The 16056-nt window shown below is 47.5% G+C and overlaps 1 protein-coding gene across 1 annotated transcript; it reads right to left on the bottom strand.

Moving 5' to 3' along the window:
• Positions 1 to 6631: 6631 nt before the first annotated feature.
• LOC121453623 (endothelial cell-specific chemotaxis regulator-like) lies at positions 6632 to 15506 on the bottom strand. Its single transcript, XM_041660516.1, has 10 exons — positions 15385 to 15506; positions 12266 to 12304; positions 11533 to 11592; positions 10837 to 10974; positions 10414 to 10488; positions 9581 to 9694; positions 9120 to 9218; positions 8912 to 8948; positions 7159 to 7255; positions 6632 to 6975 (listed from the first exon to the last, which is right to left on the bottom strand). The coding sequence occupies exons 1-10, from the start codon at positions 15443 to 15445 to the stop codon at positions 6967 to 6969; spliced, it is 729 nt and encodes a 242-aa protein (XP_041516450.1). The 5' UTR covers positions 15446 to 15506; the 3' UTR covers positions 6632 to 6966.
• Positions 15507 to 16056: the final 550 nt, after the last annotated feature.

Genomic DNA, 16056 nt, shown 5'->3' with positions numbered 1-16056 from the left:
TGAGGCCCTGGAACTATGACCAACTCATATATTTCAGGTAACTGGATCTGGGCAGGGGAGATGGCTCACAAGCAAGAAGACAGAAGCCTGGCCTGAAGGATCCACTCCTGCTCTATGGCACAATCAGAATCATGCATCAGATGGTTGTATATAAAAAAAGGTTTTCTGCTTTGGGAATTGTAGACAGCCTGCTTTTAGAAGATGACCAACTGAGATAGGATAACTGCCTTGGATTTCCAGGGCACGGGGTTAAAGTCTGCAGGTAATCACAGGTGTCTGAACCATCAGAACTCAGAAGTATCTGGCTAGAATGAGAAGTACCGTGCATTCCTAATGAGGTGGGCTGGAGGAGGGGCTCAGCTGCGCAAAGCACGTTCTGCTCTTGAAGAGATCAGTTCCCAGCACTGGGTCAGGTGGCTCACAAGCACCTATAGCTCCAGCCCCGGGGCATCCCACATTCTCTTCTGACCTCCATGGGCACCCGCATTCACATACACATGTGCACATAATTAAAAAATAAAAATAAAAGAACTTCTTGGAGGGAAATAGGGAAGAGAACTGGGATCTCCAAGGCAGTTCTCAGAAAGAAAATTGGTGAAAAAGTTTTGGGGGAAAAGGAAACTGTTCACAAATCTAGGTGGCTGGCCATCAGGACCACAAGTTTTTTGTTGTTTTTTTGTTTTGTTTTGTATGGGTTTTTGGTATTTTGACAGATTTACATAGAATTTAGTAGGATTGACCTGACTTTGTGAAATTATGTGACAGATAAGGGCAACGGAGCTGCAGCCAGTTTTCTATCAGTGTGTTTGTTTTTAGAGATGCCGACGTGAGATTTGCCCCATCCAGGCCCGGAAAAAGAGAGATACTGGGTAAACCTTCTTTCTTTTAGTTACGGCCTGTGTTGCTTGCTTTCTTATAGGTTGAGCAAAGAAATAAAAAGACATTCGAACACACACACACACACACAGAGAGAGAGAGAGAGAGAGAGAGAGAGAGAGAGAGAGAGAGAAACAGCTTCCTGCTTTAGGACTGTGTAGTCTTGTGTAAGAAAAGGGAGGAAGTTGTCTTGTAAATGGTCACCATCCTGTTGTCTAGACATCAAGGAAGAGATGTAAGCTTAGGGAAGCTACAGGAGCAGCAGAGGGCGGCACTCGGATTTCCTGTCAGAGCTGGACTCTTGTATTTACATACAAAATAGGATCCTACCAAAGACATGCCCCTCCAACCTCCTTTGCTGAGAGCAGGATTTAGCGTTAAATGAGTTCATCCTGGACCCTCCCCAGAGTATTGTTACCTAGCAACAGTAGTGGCTAGTGTAGTACAGCATCAGTAGTAGGTAAGAGCCCGGCAGTCTCAAGGCTATTAATACCAGGTTATTCCTCCCCTCCCATATATAAATACCTTATGACTAACAGCTCACATTTGCAGCACATTATCCAGAGTCGGGGAAAACTGTGGCTTTGTAATGAAGAAGGCACATGAGTTAACCAGAGTGAAATCCACCCATGTCCTTGACCTGATTAGTGCAGTATGCTCAGCAGCTGAACCACGTGGCCATGGCTGAATGACAACGGTTCTAACAGAATTCAAGCCTTCTAGACATTGTTATGTCACCTGGAAAGTTCTACGCCAGTGATAAACTTTTGAACTGTGACTGAACAGTAAAGCATGTGCTGTTGGAGATACAATTTAAATAAAACATGCCTGAAGATCTAAAAAATAATCACTGTATTGTGTGATCATAGATGGCTCTGTGGGTAAAAGTACTTGCCACATAAGCCTGAGGACTAGAGTCGGAGCTCTCCTGCACCCTATAAAAGCTGGCTAGGCGTGGGGACTGGCCTGTGAGCCCAGTGTTAGCTAAGTAGGAGATGGGCGTTCCCTGGGATGAGCTGGATGTCTAGATGGCCAGACTAAGATGCACTGGGTTCAACCGAGAGACCCGCCTGAATCCACAGCACACACAGTGAGCGAAGAAGACCTGCATGGCCTGTCAACCTCTGGCCTCCACAGGCACACACATGTGCCTTTCCACTGACAAATGTATGTGCCCACACACGTAAGTACACATAACACACACACACACACATAAGGAAGGAAAAAAAGTACTGTAGTATTAGGGCCAGATGTGTGACTCATTTGCTAGTGTTTAACACACATGAATCATGAGTTTGGTAGCCAGCACTGCATAAAACCGGACACGGTAGTACATATCTACACTTGGGAGTAAAGGCAAGGTGATCTTTGGCTACGTTATGAGCTTCAGGCTAGCCTGGGATAGAGGAGATTCTGTTTCAAAATTAAATATGAAAATACTATAGTGTTGTTATATAGGATGAGTACTCCAGGAAATGGACTCTGAGACACTGAGATATGTATACCAAAAAGTTATTAATGAATGTTTCTGTAACAAGTAAGGGAAGATGATCATGTGCAAGAGAAACCAAGGTCCTTCACATCCACCAGCCAACCATCAGCCAGCCATGTGTCCTCAGCAGCCCACAGCTTAGGAACAAATGCCTCAGCTCTGAAGTGTGGTCTGGGAAGTGGTACCCCACGCTGATCGCTACAATTGTTGATTAGTCTTCCCAAGTTCCTTTCCCCGTTCTACTGCCCTGTAGAGTGTGAGGTGAACAAGACAAAGTACAGCTCCTTCTCCTAATATACAAAGAGGAGGGAGTCCACAGGATGCTGAGGACTTGCCTGGAGTCACCTCACACCGTCTTTGGCTCCCACTCATCTTTTCTTTTTAGAATACAGCTATTTTTAAACAGTGTCTCACCGTGCAGCCATGCTGGCCAGAACTTGACCTTGAATTCACCGAGGTCCTCCTGCCTCTGGAGTACTGGGATTAAAGATGTGCACTGTCTTTAAAATTTTTTAATATATTTTTATTTTACTTGTATTGGTGTTTTGCCTGTATGTATGTCTTTGTGAGGGTGTTGGATCCCCTGGGACTGGTGTTACAGGCAGTTGTGAGCTGCCATGTGGGTGCTGGGAATTGAACTCAGGACCTCTGGAAGAGCAGTCAGTGCTCTTAACCGCTGAGCCATATCTTCAGCCCCCGTCTTTAACTTTTTTAAGATTAATTTTTATGTGGCTTCTGTGGGTGTGTACGCACACGAGTGTGCTTGCTGAGAACAGAGGATCAGATTGCTGGAGCTGGAGTCACAGATGGTTGTGAGCTGCCTGACCTTTGTGCTGGAAATGTAACTCCAGTCCCCTGAAGAGCAGCAAGCATTCTTAACTGAAGAACCATCTCTTCTGCTCTTTTCTTTAGACACTGTCTTACAATGCAGCTCCGGACTGGCCCCAACTTAATATTCTCCTGCCCAAGCCTCATAGAGTGCTAAGATTATGAATGTAACTATCACATCTTGTCTTCATTATTATTGTTTTTGTTGTTGCATTGGTATTGTTGTTGTATTATTTTTATTGTTGTTGTTTTGCTTTTTGAGACAAGGTCTCTGTGTGTAGCCCTGGCTGTCCTAGAATTCACTCTTTAGACCAGGCTGGCCTCAAACTCAGAGATCCGCCTGCCTCTGCCTTCCATGTGCTGGCATTAAGTGTGCATGCCACCACCACATGGATTTTTTTTTTTTTTTTAGATAAAGTCTTTCTGTAGCCCTGGCTGGCCTGGGGCTAGCTATGTAAAGCCAACTGGCCTTAAACTCATAGAGATCTGCTTGCCTTTGCTCCCAAATTCTGGTAGTAATCTCTCCAATCAAACCCAACCTCTCCAAACTTTTATTTTAATAGTTTTTGGGGGGATTGGGGTGGAGAGGAATCCGTTTGAATCCCAGCACCCACATGGCAGCTCACAACTGTAATGCCAGGCACAGGGGACCTGACTTCTGGCCTCTGTGGGCACTGCACATGGTGCAGACATACATGCAGGCAAAACACCCATACATCTCAAAATAAATTTAAGAAAAGAGAGAAAAAAATGATTATGTTACAGTTTTAACAAGATGGAGGTAGGGAGAATAAAAGTTTTTGTTCTTCCTCTTTCATATCACGGTGTGAAGTTTAAGCCAGAAGAAAATGGCTTTTTGTTTCTGCAGATTAGGTACGTGATATTCTCTCTGGGTTCTAAATTAAACACTCTGCAGACACATATAGAACCATTCCCTCTGTCCTTTCCAAACTAACATAATAGCACACAGCTATTGTTAGGAAGATATATCTTTCCTTTTTTTCCTCTCCTTTTTAAAATTCATGTCACAGAGCTGGAGAGAAGGCTCAGTCATTAAGAACACTGGCTGCTCTTGCTGGTTGGATTCCCAGCACCCTGATGGCAGCTCACAACCATCTGTCACTCCAGTGACCTTCTGTCCTCTGGGGAACATAGACAATATCAGGCAAAACACCCATACACGTAAAAGTAAATTTAAAAAAGATCATGTGATGTCACAGTGTACCTAAGATCCTTAATTCTGTTTCTAGGAAATAAGCCTATCAGCTGCACAGAGCAAAGTGAGTCTTTGGTGTACGAAGCCCCACTACCTGCCCTTGTAAACCTTTCCAGTCTCCCTCCCATGCCAGGACCAAAATGACGCCTGCTCACACTGAGGCAGGCAGAGGGCATTTGTCAGCGCTCAGCCCTAGAGCTTCTTTGTCAGGTAAGCTGTCTTTCTCGTGTTCTTTTTCCTGAAGATTTCTTTTTTTTTCTTTTTCTGTTTATTTCTCTCTCTTTTTTTAATTAAATATTTATTTATTTATTTATTTATTTATTTATTTATTATGTATACAATATTCTGTCTGTGTGTATGCCTGCAAGCCAGAAGAGGGCACCAGACCTCATTACAAATGGTTGTGAGCCACCATGCGGTTGCTGGGAATTGAACTCAGGACCTTTGGAAGAGCAGACAATGCTCTTAACCACTGAGCCATCTCTCCAGCCCCCTTTCTCTCTCTTCTTATTTTGATTTTTTTGATATAGGGTCGCTCTACATAGCCCTGGCTGTCCTGGAACTCAGTGTATAGACCAGGCTGGCCTTGACCTCACAGAGGTTCTCCTGCCTCTGCTTCCCAAATGCTGAGATTAAAGGCATGCACCACCACTACCCGACCTATATTTTAATTTTTAAAAATTAATTTAAGAAGGATTTCTTGCTTGTCTGTTGCATGTGTGTGTTTATATGTGTAGGTTCTTGTAGAAGTTGGAGAAAAACCTGCAGGAGTTGGTTCTCTCTTTCCACTTTTGGGTCCTGGGTGCTAAACTCAAGTCACCAATCTTGGTGGCAGGCACCTGCAGCAAGCTTTCTCATCGGGACAGCAAACCCGAAAATAATAACATGGAGAATTATTATTGGGTGTGAAAGCTTGGCCTTAGTTAGGCTTGTCTCAACTGGCTCTTATAACTTAAATTAACTCGTTTATATTAATCTGTATTCTGCCTCTTTTCCATCTTGTACCTCCTGTTTCCTCTCTGTGTTTGGCTAACAACCCTGACTTCTTCTTCCCAGAGTTTCTTCTCCTCTTGGAAGTTCTGCCTCTTCTCCGGCCTAGCTATTGGCTGTTCAACTTTCTATTACACTAATCACAGCAATACATTTTCACACAGTGTGCAAACCATCCTGATGGCCTGATTCCATTCACTATTGGTGATGACTGGGCACAGACTATGGCCTCTCTTTCTTCTGTTGAGGTGGTTACTCACTGCTTCCATATTACCTAAGAAGATCAGTAAAGCTGGGGCCTGGTTGCACAGTTTGTAATTCCAGGTACTCAGGAAGCTAAGGCGAGTAGATTATTAAATTCAAGGCCCACCTAACCTCAGAATAAGTTCAAGGCTAGCCTGCACAATTCAGTGAGACTGTCTCAAAATATAAAGTATACCTCAGCACATATACCTTAGCAGTAGAGTGCCACCTGTGTTTCAATCCCAACTACCACACACACACACACACACACACACACACACACACACAAATAACTAAATTAGTAAATGAAAAGACATGTAGAAGCAGATCTCTGTGAGTTCGAGCCAACTCTGTCTACAAGAGCTAGTTCCAGGACAGGCTCCAAAGCTACAGAGAAACCCTGTCTTGAAAAAAAAAAAGAAAGAAAGAAAGAAAAGAAAGGAAGGAAGAAAGGAAGGAAGGAAGAAAAGAAAGACATGTAACAGGTAAACCTAACAAAAACTCCTTCAAGTTTTCAGCACTACCTACAGAGGTAGAAACACACAGGCATGTCTGGCCTAGGAGAGAAGATACCGAAGTTGCTAGAATGCTGCTAAGAAATTATATATATATATATATATATATATAGAGAGAGAGAGAGAGAGAGAGAGAAGAGAGAGAGAGAGAGAAGAGAGAAGAGATGTCTTAGTAGTTAAGAGCACTGACTGCTCTCAAAGAAGACCCAGGCTTGATTCCCAGTACCCAGCTCACAACTGTCTGTTAAGTCAGTTCCAGGGGATTCATGGCCTCTTCTAACCTCTGTGGGTCCTTCATGTACATGGTGCATATACATACATACGCTTAAGCACACGCTCATAGAAAGAGAGAGAGAGAGAAAAAAAAAGAAAGAAAAGGAAAGGAAAGGAAGAAAAGAAAGAAAGACAAACAGGAAGAAAGCCAGGAAGGAAATAGGTAGATGGCAACATAGACCTTAAAAGAAATTGGATTCCGGGCCAGAAAAACAACTTTAATGTGAGCAGAATCGATCAGTCTACCTCATTCCTTCCTTGACTCTTGCTCTATTGACTCCTCGTTCCTTAGTCTCTGAGGAGGAGGAAGAGCAGGCCAAATGCTAGAGTGGCTTGCACTGGGATGGAGTCTCTCACATGATGCGCTGTTTCTGATCCTAGAGGAATGCAATGTCCTTTAGAGCTGGGGCAGACACGAAACAAAATAACTTATATGCCGACTCGTGCCTCCAGCAATCTCATCTCATCTCTTCTTCCTCTTGGTCACTGGGCAGCTGCATCACATTGTGACCCATAGGGACTCCAGGTCACTTTTAGAGAATCTGAAAAACAGTCATGATGAGGAATAGTGAACTTGGGAGGGGCAAGGTAGGGAAGCAGGGGAAGAGACTTTGATCATGGTGTTAGCCTTTCTAAGGAACCAGATCCTGAAAATAGTGTTGGGGGTGGGAGGGGAGGAAATGGGTGAATTTGGGGAAGGAGAGAAAATTTATTTAAGAATGTACCTTTTCCGCTGCACTGCAGCCTTTGCTGTTATTCATGTTGATATTCTTCATGGAGATGAGGGTGATGCTGTCTTTCTCTCCATTGGCTGTGGAACAGCTGAGATGGGAAGGAGTCCAGTTCACCGAGAGAAGGGGACAGAGCAAGGGGGTAAAGGGAACTTGGGGGCACCGTACCTTCCATCTTCGTTTCAGACAAATGTATTTAGGGACAGGTCATGATAAAATGAGAATATACTCTGAAAGCCAGGAGACTTGTACTTAAAGCTGGTATGTTTTTGTTCTTTTTCGAGTTGGGTTGGTGGCACAACTAGAAACCCAGCACTTGGCAGGTAAGAGGTAGGGAGATGAGGGGCTCAGTGCCATCCTCAGCTACACAGTGAGATCAAGGCCAACCCAGGCCCTGTGAGGCTCTCTCTTCTAAGCAAGACAGTCTTTACCATCTACTAGTTGTTTGAGGTTGACAAAGTTACAACCTGGTTTCTGTTTGTTTGCTCGCTTTATTTTGGTGGTATTTGTCTGTTTATTTTTTAGATTGGTCTCACGTGGCCCAGGCTGGCCTCAAACTACAACCCGTTTTCACTGATGACCTTGAATTTCCAATCTTCCTGCCTCCTACTTCCCAAAGTGCTGGAATTCCAGCTATCTGCCACCAGGTCTGAACTGCACAGTAACTGAGCTAGAACCCAGGGCTTTCTGTATACTAGACAAGCACTCTCCGAGCGATATCTTCAGCCCCAATTTTTAAAAAGTTTAAATTTTTTAAACTTTATGTGTATGTATGTGTTGGGAGGGGGAGGGTGTCCAGGAGTGCGGGTGTCCTTGGAGGACAGAAGCAGTGGAGTCCCTGGAGCTAGAGTGACCCGATGTAGGTGCTGGGAACCCAAACTAGAACCTTTGAAAGAGACGTACATACTCTTAATTACTGAACTGTGTCTCTGTCACTGACAACATTTTAATGTGTAAAACAAAGTCAAGCCGGGCAGTGGTGGTGCACGCCTTTAATCCCAGGACGCAGAGACAGGAGGATCTCTGTGAGTTCGAGGCCAGCCTGGTCTAGAAGAGCTAGTTCCAGGACAGAAACCAAAAAGCTACGGAGAAACCCTGTCTCATCCCTTAAAGAATTGCTATAAAAGCCAGAGGCAGGTGAACCTCTGTGAGGTCAAGGCCAGCTTGGTCTACTTATTGAGTTCCAGGACAGCTAGAGCTACATAGTGAGACCCTGTCTCAAAAACAAACAAAAAGAATTACTGTAAAGATTTGAGACAATATCACAAGTTTTATGCCATTTTGTATGGTGTATAGTTGGTTTGTTTTTGTTTCATTTTCCAAAATGAGGGTTTCTCTATGTAGCCCTGTCTGTCCTGGAAACTTGCTCTGTAGACCAGGCTGGCCACGAACTCAGAGATCTGCCTGTCTTTGCCTGCCAAGTGCTGGGATTAAAGGTGTGAGCCACCATACCCTGCTTCAGAGTAAGTTTTCAAAATGTTTCCTGGGCTTAGAGAGGATGTATCTTAGGCTAGAATCTGCGCTCCTGCACTTTTCATGAAGAGACACCAGAAGCTGAGCTCTGGTGCTGAAGAGCCTCCCTTATCTTTGCTCACCTGAGCCTGTCAGCCTGGCCCAGCTTCAGTGAAGTCTGCAGGACTGTGGGGCATATGTCTGCAAGTGGTGTGAGTGGGTGTGGCGTGTGTCAAGGAGGCAGAAGTGTGTGTGCTAAATAGAAGATTCCTCTCATAGACTTCTAACATCTTACCTTTCCGAAAGCCCTGAACTGCCTGGTTTCTGTGGATCTGTAAAATCCCAAGGACAGAAATTAGGGTCACACACTATAGTTCAGATCCCAGACTTCCTCTCAAAGTCACCCAAGCACCCCTTCCCATCTTATATGCTGTCAGCCTGAGCCCCTTGTCCAGCTCCCTAGGCACAGGGGTCAAGGGAGCCCAGCAAGCCAAGACAATTACCTTCAGACTCCTTGTTCTTCCGACACATAAACCTTAGACTGACCACACTGGCTAAGGTTATCCCCACAACCACCAGGATGACAATGAAGCTGATAACACCTGAGCAGGGAAGAGATGGGGAGCACAGGGGAAGAGGTGTGGCAATAAGGATGTGTCTAGAATTCCCTCCCTGGTAAGGTGTGTGTTTGTGTGTGTGCGCGCACACAGGCCTGCATGCGTGTGTGCTCATGATATATATTCACTCAGAGTGAAGTGAATTCTGCTTCTGTATTAGCTGGTACCCCTAGCCAAGAAGAGATGGTCAGAAAGCCAGAGAAGACTTCTTTCCATGAGTCTTCTCACCATCAAGTCCACCCCAGAATGAATGGATGAGATTTGAACTCGCGTTCCCTTCCAGAGTCTAAGTCAGTCCTGAGGCAGAGTACCCACCCTCTCATGCCCCATCCTCCCTGCCATCTCACCAAAGGCCATCACAGTTATCATTGGCTGTGGTGTGGGGCTGGGCTGGATGCTCACATCTTCCCTTGTCTGCAGGCTTGTGGTTACTGAACTGGGAGTAGCATTCAGAGACATTTCTGAAACAGAGTGTGTGTCCGTGCATCAGTGAAGGGATCTGGCAGGAGCTGGCAAAGAGAGATCTCTCCTGATCCCCGAGGTAAGAGCCTGCAGAGGGCTAACAGCCCTTAGAAAAGACTTCCTCCCTGCCTCTAACTAGACCACCTGAAGACAAAGACAGAGGTTAGAGATCTCATGTCCCTGCATAAATAGCTCTGCCAGTTGGTTACACTACTGGTTTCAGAGGATTCCAGAAGGTTCAAGATGTTCCCACCATCACTTAGTGCCCAGAAGAAAGGATTTATGCTGCAGGAACAGGAAAAACATACTGGGCAATGTAGAGCCATCTCTGTTCTGCCAACAGTTGAAGATGGGAGGAGAGAAGGCACTGACCCAAAGAACTAGGATGCCAGAGAGAGTGCATAGGTTTCTGGTCCTCTTAAAATGATATTGGGTTGACTAAGTAGCTCAACAGGTAAAGATGCTTGCCACCAATACTGTGGTCTGAGTTCAAACCCTGGGACCTATGTGATGAAGGAGAGAGCCAATGTCACATTCCTCTTCCCTTGCACAAGTCACATACTTCAGACCTACTTGCCATCCTATTTCCTTATCTCTACTCACCTCCTGAATAAGCTTGGGAGTGGAAAATGTCCAAGGATCAAAAAAATGATCAAAAAGAAATGGTCATAGGCATGTCTGACCATTCCTCTTTGCTGGGAACACACACTGGACATACCTCCTCTTGTGCTGTTGACAGTGCTGTTGCCGCCGGCGCCGCCGCCGCCGCCGTCTGGGGTTTCTGTGCCTGCACCTGAAGCAAATGGCCAAGTTGGAGGGTTCCCATCCCTCCCAGCATGCTCTGAGAAGGGTCTAGCCCTTTCCCAGCTCTGCATTTGGGAGTCCCCTTCCCATTACCCTCTCCTGTCCGTTCTTTTCTCTGTCCCAAATTCAGGATTGTTTAACCTTGACAATGAGCAGGCCCAACTTCCTTTTTCTATTTCTCTCCAATGCTCTCTTATGATTTTCCAAACCAGGGCACCACTGGCATCGCTTCTAGACCCTCCATCCAGCACTTAGGCCATCTGACTAAAGGAGGAAGGAACACATCCAGACATATCTAGGGTCCACCACCTCCTGCCCGCCTGCCCTGGGTACTCACCAAGTCCCAGTGTGTGCTTCTGTGGCTGTAGTGATGTCAGGCCAGGCAAGGAAAGGGTGTGACTATCCGTGGTGCTTGGCTTGGGCGTTACAGGCTGACTGGATACCAAGGAGACTTGCGAGGACTTCTGTAGAATTTCTGTGGATTGGGTGCACACATGACCACCTCAAAGCATCAGCCAGAATATACACAGGGAGGGTTCCTTGGTCCAACATATCCTCCTTTCTTTCTGTTTCTTTTCTTGTGTGTGTGTTTATGGTTATAAAGCTAGGTCTTCTTTTATACTAGGCAAGCACTATACCCGCGCTCCAGTCCTGCCCTCCTTCGCATCCCTGCTTTCCGTTCCTGAAGGAGCCATTCTCTGGCTCACCCCTGAACCTTGGTCTTTGCAGCTTGCTCGGCTTGGAACCCATCTTCCCCACCTTCCGCCCCACAACCTCCATTTGCTCATCTCACTCCTTCACAGGTTCAGATCTTGAGGCTACTGCCTGTGGGGAGGGTCCTCCAGAGCTGATGTCGGATGCGGGTGATGTTTGCAGGGGTCCTGTGACACCTGCTTCTGCTTCCCTATTTTGGAATCACCAGTGTAAGGCCCTGTTCCTTCTGCCACAAGTCTACATTCTCCTGCAGAGCTGACATGGCCAAGTTCTTCCTGGCCCTCTCTGGGCACCATTTGTAGTCCTGGCAGCGGAGTACCTGGGGAAGTGGTGCTAAGCAGAAGCCTTGAACTGCCGGGCCCTGAGGAAGGTTCGTCTCCTGCAAGAACAGAAGGAGATGGGGAGAGGAAGTGGGGCAAGTCTGGTGATGTCGTACCCTTTGCCCATCTGAGAACCCCCAAGCTCCAAGGAGTTCTAAATGGCTGGGAGTGGCATGGATGGGTGGAGCTGGCCTTCTCAGCAGCCACACTCACTCACTCACCTGAGCTGAGAGAAACTGGCTAGGGGCTCAGACTCCTGAAGAGCCCTGAAACACATCATTTGAGGGGTCTGCTACGCTGTTCTCCAACCGTTCTGTGCCCTTCTCTCCCTCTCTGAAGCTAGGTTTTACTTTGGTTTTTTTGTCTCTTTTCCTCCCCTCCTCTACCTCTGACTATTCATCTCTTCCCTCTGCAAGCCATGTTAGACTAGGCCGGAGAAGTGAACCCCAGAGACCTCTGGCCCAAGCTCACATCACTTGCATTCAGTGAGAAACAGAGACCAAGAGGTAGTGGTACACACGGCCTTCAGTCCCAGCACCTGGGGGCAGAGGCAGGCCGCTCTCTGAGTTTGAGGTTGACCTGGTATACAGACAGAGTTCCAGGGCAGGCAGGGCTACATAATAAACCCTGTCTTGAAAAACCAAAAAAGAAAAGAAAAACAGTCCAGCACTCCCTCTCTAATACCTTTCTAGACCCTTCGGCACAAATGCTGGAGTAGACCATGAGCCTTACCTGGGGAGGTCTGAGTCGTCGTGGACTGAGAGCTGTAGCCTGTGAGAGAAGCAAAATACACAGACTGGGCATGGTGGCGCACGCCTTTGCTCTCAGCACTCCGGAGGTAGAGGCAGATGGCTGCGAGTTCAAGGCCAGCCTGATCTACCTGTCTCACAAAAATCAAACCAAATATGTAGACTACCTTAGTAACTCTGCCAAGCAGAGCTCACGAAGGATACTGGGTCTTCTGGCTGTCTAAAACCCCCATGATAGAAGGGGAGCACACTTGGCCACCTTATGGTTCAGGGTCCTAGAGTCTTTTACTGTGTCTTCAATCCTCTATAGGTATCCCACCAACCTGACACAAGGCTAGGGGATGGTCATTTAAACTAGCGACATGTCTGGACAAATACCCAGAATTCCAGGTCTCTGGGCCTACGCCACTACCGGCTCATTTATTTACCCCTGGAAAGATTGTCATTTTTTGGACCCACTCCAAGGGGAGGGGAGGGGAAGGTGAATGAAATGGGGTGGGGCTTAGGATTTAGTTTGTGTTTCTCTCTGTCTCTGTCTGTCTATCTCTCTCTCTGTCTCTCTCCTCCCCCACCGGAGGTAGAGGCCTGCACAGGAAACAGATTCTGAGGTACGTCCAGGAGGGGAGGAAGCACTGAAAGAAGTTCACTCTCACAGGCAGAGAGACAAGTTAAGAAATGGTTGTTCTGGGCCAAACTTGGGGAGGAGGTGGTTACCAGCAGCAGCTGTAGTTGGAGCCCTTGTTAGCCATTCTGTTTGTGCACATGTGTGTCTGTGGGCCTCTGCGTAGACGTGCGTATGCGTTTATGTGTGTGTGTGGGGGGGGGGATGCTGGAAGGTCAACTCATGTTTGCTCACTTTCCACAATGAAATCATTCTTGAAACCTATGAACAATGTGAAAGGAAAACAACACGGGGAAATGGAACCACCCATCTGGAGCCACTCCCTCCGCACAGGCTGGACTGAGGCTGCAGGCTGGCCCAGGCCCCGGATGAACTGAGGCAGCTGGGGCCCACCCCAGGTTATGGCGGCCTGCTGGTCTGTTTGTTTTTCTTAAACCACTACCTTCCTCCACACAGCTATCACTTGGATAGTGTGGAACTGCTTCCAAGCCAAAGCTTCCCCAGCCCTGAGATGTGTTTTTCCAGGTCAAGATCTCCCACATCCCCTGTTCCTTTGTGGGTAGAGGTTCCAGAAGGAAGTAAATATTACAGGAACCCCAAGCTAAAGAGAATTTTTCCTTACAAGGGACGAACCTGGACATCCAAAGTCTCTAAACACAACTGCTTCCCGTTCAAGCACGTCTTATGAATCCCCTTAGCTCTGGGAGGGGTGGAAGTCAGAGGGCACCTGTCTTTCTGAACCTATTTAGAAAATGATCTGCCTGTTTTTGAGGCGTTCCCAAGGCACAGGCATCAAAACTTAAAGGTCTGTACTCCTGCCTCCTATCCCACTCCTCCCGATTGTCACCTCAGAAGACTATTCTGCGTGCGGGCAGAGGAGGCTTAAGGAGTGTGTGTTTCTGTAAGGGCAGCGCCTTTAACCAAGGGGCAACAGACACAGCACCATGGCCACAGGAGTTTCTCACTTTCCTGACCTCCACTTCCTAATCCTACCTGCTTCATTTCCTTCCAGTCTAATCCCGCCCACGCCCCTGCTCCTAAACAGTAGTTTAGTGTTGAAAACCATGGGATGTAACTCAGTGATAGAGCACTTACCTAGCCTGTGTGAGACCCTCAGATCAATCCCCAGCAGAGCAAAGAAAAACAAAAAAGTAGTGGGTTTGGCTTCACTCACTGTCTGAGATGGACCTGAATTCTCTGAAGTGTGAGAGGCTAGAGGTGTAATTCTGTGTAAGCCCTAAATTAACTGGACCTCAGGATCACACCACACACGGGGGAAGAGAGAGACAGAGAGACAGACAGAGCACCTCATAAACAGTTGGGTTAAGGGAGAAAATACATATAAAACATGCAGATTCTGACAGCCCTTGTTCAATCAGTGCTAGACATTTTAAAATTTGCCCCTTTCTCTTGATTTTTCCAAATCTAGAGACTAGCTGACTCTCTCCACAGTCAAGACGCCCGTCGGCTTGAGTCTGTTCCACACAGTTCCTCAGTCGCCAAAATGATGCAGACACGTGCTGTGAGCTCCTGGATGGAGAGCTTGGGCAAGTTAGAAATTAACGTGGCTGGGGGAGTTCAGGCCTTTGGGATCCCTCAGGTCCCCAGGATTAGCCTCTGACTCTATCCTGTGGGCAGGGAGGGGCGTCAGCATTGCCCCCAGCCCGTGGACTTCTAAAGAAATGTCTCACTTTTTGGCAGGAGGCAGTGTTTTCTGGAACACAGACCCTTTCACCTAAGCGGGCTGGCCATCTTTCCACTGCTTGGAGCAGTGGGCTGGGGTTGGGGGCTGTGTGACAAAGGGAAGTGCTGTCCTGTGAGTCAGAGTGTCCCGAACTTCTCAGGGTTCCCAGCAATGACTCCCTAATCAGAGGATCCTGCCCCAAGGCCCCACTCATGACTACCAGCCACATCAGGGAGGTTTTATTTCAGGCACCTTGTGGGAGGCCATCTCACCCAGCCCCTGTGTTGTGTGTCCCCTCGTTGGTAAACAGTTCTTTGTGTCTAACCAGAAGCCCTCTTGCTGTGACTTGAGATTAAAGTCAGCATTTCAAATTCACAGGTTGTAATTCTTCACAGGAAAGAATAAAAGAGAAGGTGACCTTTAAGTCCAAGGTGCAGACCATAGGCCTAGAACCTTCAGAAGAGTGACAGTGGTGACCGGATCAGTCAGGAGTCTTTGCGGGGCAGCCACAGGCTTCTTCTGCCTGTGTACCCTCAGGAGGAATTTTCCAGGTTCTGTCATGCATCAAGACAGCCATTTCCCACCTTTCGGGGGCCAGACTCTATGGGGAACCCTAGAAAACACCATAACTGAGCCTAACAGCATCTGTTTTACCAGGGCGGTGACTCCCATCCTCCAGGCCCGCTGATCCCCTTTATGGAAAGGTTCTGGAATTTCCCTGGATGGGAACCTCTGTGTGTGTGTGTGGGGGGGGGGGGGGGGGACTTGCTGGAGAAAAGTGGCGAGCGCCTCTTACCTTGGAGCAGGAGTAAACCAAGGATTGCTGAACCCAGCCTCACGGCTCTGTTAGTCCCCATATCAGCTGGTCGTGTAGCTGGCGGGCTTCTCAGTGCTTTCTCTGTCCATAGTGGAGAAGAGAGAGGGAGTGCTGGGCTGAGGTGGGGGGGCGGGGCTGGCCCTCCAGGAGCTTCCTGTCAAAGAATAGAAGGAAACAGATTGGGACTGGCTCCAGGGGCCCCAGTAGAGCGCACATCCCAGATGAGGATGTGAGCCTGAGCAGCAGAGGCTGTGAGAGGCCTCTTTGGGCTCCCTGGGTTCTGTGTGCAGTGGTCAGTGGTGCCAGTCTGCCCCCAATGCTACCTTCCTCTCTGGGCGATCCCTCTGGTCTCTCCCTGCAGCACCTGTGGTTTCCCCCAAGCCTACTGTTCCAGACACACTCTCCTCTCCAAGGGCCCAGCCCTAAGCTCAACCCACCAGCTGCCCATGCTCTATAGACTAAGAATTCTCCACATTCCTCTCCCCACTCAGGGCTCCTAGTCCAGATGGGACTTGCAGCATCCCTTAGGGAGGCCTTACAAGCAATCTCCTTATTCCTAATAGAAAAACAAGAGGCGGACTGGGCAAAGAGCTCAGTGGGGAAAGAACTAGCCTTGCAAGCATGAGAACCTAAATTCCAGCCAGACAAGGT

This window comes from Microtus oregoni, unplaced genomic scaffold (assembly GCF_018167655.1).
Source record: "Microtus oregoni isolate MIOR12 unplaced genomic scaffold, Mior012 000011F_ref0000422, whole genome shotgun sequence".
Lineage (NCBI taxonomy): Eukaryota > Metazoa > Chordata > Mammalia > Rodentia > Cricetidae > Microtus > Microtus oregoni.
The sequence above is the reverse complement of the archived record's forward strand: the minus strand, read 5'-3'. Positions and strand labels throughout refer to the sequence as shown.